The 6,000-nt window shown below is 49.1% G+C and overlaps 1 protein-coding gene across 2 annotated transcripts in view; it reads left to right on the top strand.

Moving 5' to 3' along the window:
• Positions 1 to 560: 560 nt before the first annotated feature.
• The window catches only part of APOB (apolipoprotein B), a 39,699-nt gene continuing 34,259 nt past the window's right edge, over positions 561 to 6,000 (top strand). For both annotated transcript variants that reach the window (XR_011255125.1, XM_069580259.1), the window contains exons 1-4: positions 561 to 796; positions 1,123 to 1,161; positions 2,185 to 2,300; positions 3,892 to 4,037. Coding sequence is in view for 1 of the 2 variants with exons in the window: in XM_069580259.1 (XP_069436360.1) it covers positions 724 to 796; positions 1,123 to 1,161; positions 2,185 to 2,300; positions 3,892 to 4,037 (374 nt within the window). In the remaining variant the exon portion in view is untranslated. The remainder of the gene's footprint in view (positions 797 to 1,122; positions 1,162 to 2,184; positions 2,301 to 3,891; positions 4,038 to 6,000) is intronic.

Genomic DNA, 6,000 nt, shown 5'->3' with positions numbered 1-6,000 from the left:
CTTCCACAGGATTCCGGCCCCTGGATTTCTGCTTTGACAGAGATGTGGTCCCTCAGGTCGAGAGGGGGGTCAGTCCCTCTCCAGACCCCTCTCTCCTTCTCTTCTCTCTCTGCTTCCTCCAGATGAACTGAGTCTAGGGCAGGCGACCCAGAGCCTTGGGTACTGATCTGGGTTAGAGGCCCCCAGGCAACCTCAAAGTCCACCCAGGTAGGAAGGAAGTGGGGGTCGGGGGAAGGTCTTCACCTAGACGCTGGGAAGGACTAGCCATCCAGTGGCTACAGAGTCCGTGCATGGAGCAGGGGTAGGCTTCATCCTGCGCTCGGTCGTCTTCCTGGGTCAGAGCAGGCCCCTCGGGCTCTGAGACCCCTGCGGACAAGCCAGGGGAGAGGCCAGGCCCCAGTGGCCCTGGAGGAGTCTGGGCTGAGCCCCCTCGCCGGCCCCTTCTCAGGGCTCAGAGCCCGGCCTGGTGCGGAAAAGCAAACAGGCCCCGGTCGCTGCCCTTTGGACCTTGTGCAATTTGCCCGGTGCTCCTTCAGCTGGGGCCCTGGGCAGGCGGCCTCAGGCCTCGTATAAATAGAGCCCCGGGCGCCGGCCGTCCATTCCCACTGCAGGTGCAAGTGTGGGTGCGGGGCTGCCTGTGGGCGCCCGTCCCCCGGAGCCAGCGAGCAGCGCCGAGGCCAGGCCCAGACAGCAGGCGGCAGGGAGACACCGCCCAGGTTGGCCATGGGCGCCCCGAGGCCCGCGGTGCTGCTGCTGCTGCTGCTGCTGTTCCTGGATGCCGCCAGCACCCAGGCCAGTGAGTGAGGCCACCCAGCCGCCAGGGTGCAGGGCTGGGGGTGGGGGACCAGGGGCCCCAAAGCCAGGGCCGGAGTGGTGGCTGGGGCAGCTTGGTCCTGGGACAGAGGGAGGGCAGCCCGAGGATGGAAGGACAGGGGCACAGGACCAGCTGCGAGGGGCTCCTCTAGACTCAGGGTGGGAGTAGGGGAGGTGATGGGAGGGACGGAGGATTCTTCAAAGCCTTCTTCCCTGCTAGAGGTTAAAGCAGTGGTCCTCCTGGCCAGACCCTAGGCCCCAGCTGGAAGAAAGGGAAAACCTACAGTTGCCTTTCTCCCTTTCTTACAGGAGATGAAGTGCTGGAAAATGTCAGCCCCAGTTGTCCAAGTAAGGCATTTCCCCCTGAGCTGAGAAGGGCGCCCCACCCCACCCCTCAACCCTCGACCCCCGACCCCTCCCTCTGCACCTCGGATCACTGAAACACCGTGATGCTGTAATTGGTGTACACCGCTCTGACCCCAAGAAACCAGTTCCTGGAGCCTCTGCCCCCGCGAGGGGATCTCAGCTCTTTTACCCACCCTTCCCCTCTGTCCCAAACGTTCAGCCTGGGGATAGGGTGGGGAAGGGACCTGTTGATCCATGGGCACTTTAAAGAGACTGTTTGTCAGGGACTAATCATTAATCTGAAGCACAAGAGGGTGAAGAAATGCTGACTTTAACCTTTGTAGATGCTCACCCTGGGATTTGTATTTACCTGACCCCTAGGGGTCAAAGAGCTGGCCTTGCAGTGGTACCCTGTTTTCTCCAGAGACAACGGGATGCTAACTTCTGATGGGGCAGCACTGCCATCTCGTGGGCATCTGGCATCACTGCATCTGGACTCGGGACCCAGATGTTCTTTCTCTCAAATTGTTCAGGAAATTTCTCTCAAGCACAGCGGAAACCTCCAGAAATTCCTTCTTGGGGGTTTCTTAAGTCAGCCAGATATCCTTGACGCTTAGTGAACTTTGCCTCAGATATTTGGTAGAATCTAAAAAGAGCCATAGAGTTAGAGTATTTTCATTCTGAAAAGTCAGTGAAAGATATATTTGCTTTATTCTGTCACTCTTAATTTTCCAAGGAGTCTTTCCTGTAGACTGTCTGAGCCTCATCACTTGACACTCCCTGCCTTGTGCTTCAGATTATATATTCAAGGAATACAAGTTAATTTAAATATTAGCCTCAGCACTGTCGTAACAGAGAAGTTAAATCTATAAAGAAAAATTAAGTATAAGGCAAAATTAATTGAAAATAATTGGAGTTTAATTACTGTTTTTCATTATCTGTGCCACTGTCCCTCTATGCCCAGGATGGAGTATCCTTGGGCGAGTTATTTCTGCCATGTAGCTGATGGATTTCTCCTCATTGTAGAAGATGCAACGCGATTCAAGCACCTCAGGAAATACGTCTATAACTATGAGGCTGAGAGTTCCAGTGGTGTCCCTGGGACTGCTGATTCAAGAGGCTCCACTAAGATCAACTGCAAGGTACGAGGGGAGAGGGAAGGCCACTGGAGGACCCTGGAGCCCAGGGCTGAGCAAACCCAGCTTGCGCCAGGACCGTCATAACCTCTAAGTGCTGGACTGGCCCTCAGTTTGCCAGTCAGCTTCTTTGCTGAGAAGCTCTCTGCTACAGAGACTTCCCTGCTGGTCCAGGGGTTAAGGCCTCACCTTCCAATGCGGGAAGTTGTGGATTCAATCCCTGTTTGGGGTGGCCAAGATCCCACATGACTAGACACCAAAAAACCGAAACATAAAACAGAAGCGATATTGCAACAGATTCAATGAAGACTTTAGAAATGGTTCACGTTAAAAAAAAAAAAAAATTTTAAGTTGTCTGCCACAGAAACAATATTTTTACCTACCAGGTTTATTTTGCTATTAGCTTCCATTCCCTGGTGGCTCAGAGGGTTAAGCCTCTGCCTGCAGTGTGGGAGACCCGGGTTCCATCCCTGGGTCAAGAAGATCCCCTAGAGATGGAAATGGCAGTCCACTCCGGTACTTTTGCCTAGAAAATCCCATGGACAGAGAAGCCTGGTAGTCCATGAAGTTGCAAGGAGTCGGACATGACTGAGCGACTTCACTTTCGCTTTCACTTTTCTTTCCAAGATGTAATTAAAATATGTGATCTACAATGTCAAAATTGTGCAGACTAATAGAGTTAACATTTCAAGAGATGTCCAATGGGTGAGCATCCCAGGAAAGCATTCTGGAGTGTGGCTTTTATCATCTAACTGAAATAGGATCTACTACTAAAAACAAACAGAACAGAAAATTTTAAACGTGCAGTTTGTTCTCAAATAAAACTTCACCAGTTGTTGAGACAGACTGTACTCGTATCCATGTTCTGCGGAACAGATCTAAGGGCAGCTATTGGGGCTCCTGTGGGAAAGAGAAGTCAAACTGGGCAGCCCTCTTAGTTTTCAGGCACCAGCATCTGTGCTGTCAGGTAAGTAGCCATTAGTCCATGCGACTATTTAAATTGAATAAAAGTTGTTACTCAGCTGTATTCAAATATAAAATAAAAAGGTTTAAATAAATAAAAATCAATTGAATAAAAGTAAAAATTCAGTTTCTTAGTCACACTAACTGTATTTCGAATGCCCTGTTGGCCCCCATACCTAGTGGCTCCTATATTGGATAGTGAGAAAACAGAACATCTCCAGCACTGCAGAAAGTTCTTTAAACCACGCTGGATAACACAGAGGGAACTATTTAAACTTCAGCTGTACGTGAAGCTTGGAATAGGCCCTGATAGATACACATGGTCTTGGATTTTTGGTTTTTCCACTGACATTAAGGAAGCATTTGCTGTTGAAACCAATGATAGCCCTCCTCCTGCCTCCTGGTTTTCTTCCAAATCCTCGCTCCTCAGCTGCATTTCTTCCAGCCAGTTGTACCTCTTTATAACTAAAGGGAGTACATTTAGAACCAATTAAAAGTTATCATCCTTTGCATACAAAGGGGAAAAAGTCAGAAGTATGGTGTCCCGCGGAACATGGGAAAGGTCAGAAATCCCTGAGCTGGGGAGGAGTGTTGTGTTCTTGGTGGAGAGTCTTAATGTACCCTGTCTTCTCAGGTGGAGCTGGAGGTCCCCCAACTCTGCAACTTCATCCTGAAGACGAGTCACTGCACCCTGAAAGAGGTGTATGGCCTTGACCCTGAGGGCAAGGCCTTGCTGAAGAAGACCAAGAACTCTGAGGAGTTTGCTGCTGCCATGTCCAAGTAAGACGTAGGCCTGTGCGTTCAAATTTCTGAGCTCCGGGCATCATGGCATGTGTTTCACACGAGTGTGTGTGTGTGTCCAAGGGAAACAGGAGCATGCGTTTATTGTTGGGCACATATGTGAGTACAAGTATTTGTACTCTCTATTCACCATAGAACAGGAAATTGCTGAGTTTTCACAACAATCAAAAAGAGGGAAGCAGTCTCTACCCTCCCCTACTGAAGTTTCCCTAATTATCATTTAAATATGGTTCTAAAAGATCTCGCACTCTTTGAGACAATAAAGCTGAGATGGTTTGTTTAAACAAGTGAATTCATGTTTAAAGAATGAAACAAGACTGTGCCTGGTGGTCCTCAGAGAGGGTCCGGGCAGGGCTTGCTGTGACCAAACATGGCTCGGCTCAGCAGAGAACACTAGCTTCAGGGGGTCCGGGGAGAGCCTCGGCCTGAGCGGGTCCCCCTCCAGGGCCAGCGTCCTGCCAGTGCACACTGACCAGACCTTTCCTGTTGCTTACAGCTGGCAGCGCTTCTGACTGATCAGTGTTCACAGTGTGCTGGTTGTTAGATTTTTTTGAACATCACCCCTGCCTCATCTCCAGATCACAGTTTGCAGTGTCTCCTGCATTGCAGGCAGATTCTTTTCCATCTGAACCATCAGCAGGCCTTGTACTGTCCTAAGTGTGTGCAAATACAGTCATGGGGTTGTTGATTTGGTAACAATGGACACTCCTTCCCTGCCTGTCTTTCAATTTGTTAAACATTAGACTCGGAAGCCAAAATAGGCCCTGGTGCTTCTGTCTCTTACCAGCGCCTCTTATTGCATCCAAGACTTGGAAGCATCAGAGGGAGTGGGGCCACAGTGATGGAAGGGAATAGGAGTTGCTCTCTGGTCTGTTAGTTGCTCAGTCATGTTCGACTTAAAACCCCGTGGACTATAGCCCTTCAGGCTCCTCTATCCATGGAATTCTCCGGGCAAGAATACTAGAATGGGTAGCCATTCCCTTCTCCAGGGGATCTTCCCAACCCAGAGAACAGGGCCTCCCATATTGCAGGCAGATTCTTTACCATCTGAGCCACCAGGGAAGTCTGCTTTGGTCCTTACCCTCCTCCAAACAAAAGAGACTCCTGCTTTTGGCCACCTTGAGGCTCTCCTGTGAGCCTGTGTCACAGTGTCTGGAATTTTCTGAGAGGATGTAGGGCTGTGGGAAGCAACCCTCATCTCTTTTTCTTTCTTCTGACTCAGCTAGAGCAGGGGGTGCCAGGCTCTCTGAAATTCCCTAGGGAAGTCCCCAAAGAAAGGTCCCTACGATCAGAGTTGACCCAGGCTTTAACCATAGCCTGAGATCATATGAAAGCGAAGGAATGTCCAACAAATGTACGGAAAGAAGCTCCAGTTCGCTGGTGGTCAGGAGATGAAATTAATGCAACAAGATATTTATCACGTTATACTCACTTATACCCATAAGACTACAGAAACTTTAAACAGCAATAGTACCTATTGCTGGCAAGCCTGTGAGGCAAAGCATACCCTCACACATTGCTGCTGCGAAGGAGTGCCTTTAGTCAACTTAGTAAATATAATGAAAAATACTTGGAGCCTTTGACATAGCTAAAAAGAAAAGTAGTGACATGTGAAGATAGATGCATAAAAATGTTTGTATCAGTGTTGTTGGTGGGGAAAAAAGTTTAAACATCCAGGAAGAGAAAAGATGAATGCCATCAAATAGGAGACGATCTGAATAAAGAATATATAACCACAGAGTGGACTATTACGCAGCTTTGTAAAGAGAATCTGTTAGGGTGCTGCCAGATGACTCAAGGATTTTCATGGAGTAGAATTAAATGAGAAGAACAAGATAAAGACAAGTATGCGTGATGCCATGCCATTTGGATAAAACCAGCAATGACAAACTATTTCTATGAAGGTGTTTTCACTCCCATGCTTCTGTGTAAGATCATGTGA

The sequence above is a fragment of the Ovis canadensis genome, chromosome 3 (genome assembly GCF_042477335.2).
Source record: "Ovis canadensis isolate MfBH-ARS-UI-01 breed Bighorn chromosome 3, ARS-UI_OviCan_v2, whole genome shotgun sequence".
In the NCBI taxonomy this organism is placed as follows: domain Eukaryota; kingdom Metazoa; phylum Chordata; class Mammalia; order Artiodactyla; family Bovidae; genus Ovis; species Ovis canadensis.
The sequence above is the reverse complement of the archived record's forward strand: the minus strand, read 5'-3'. Positions and strand labels throughout refer to the sequence as shown.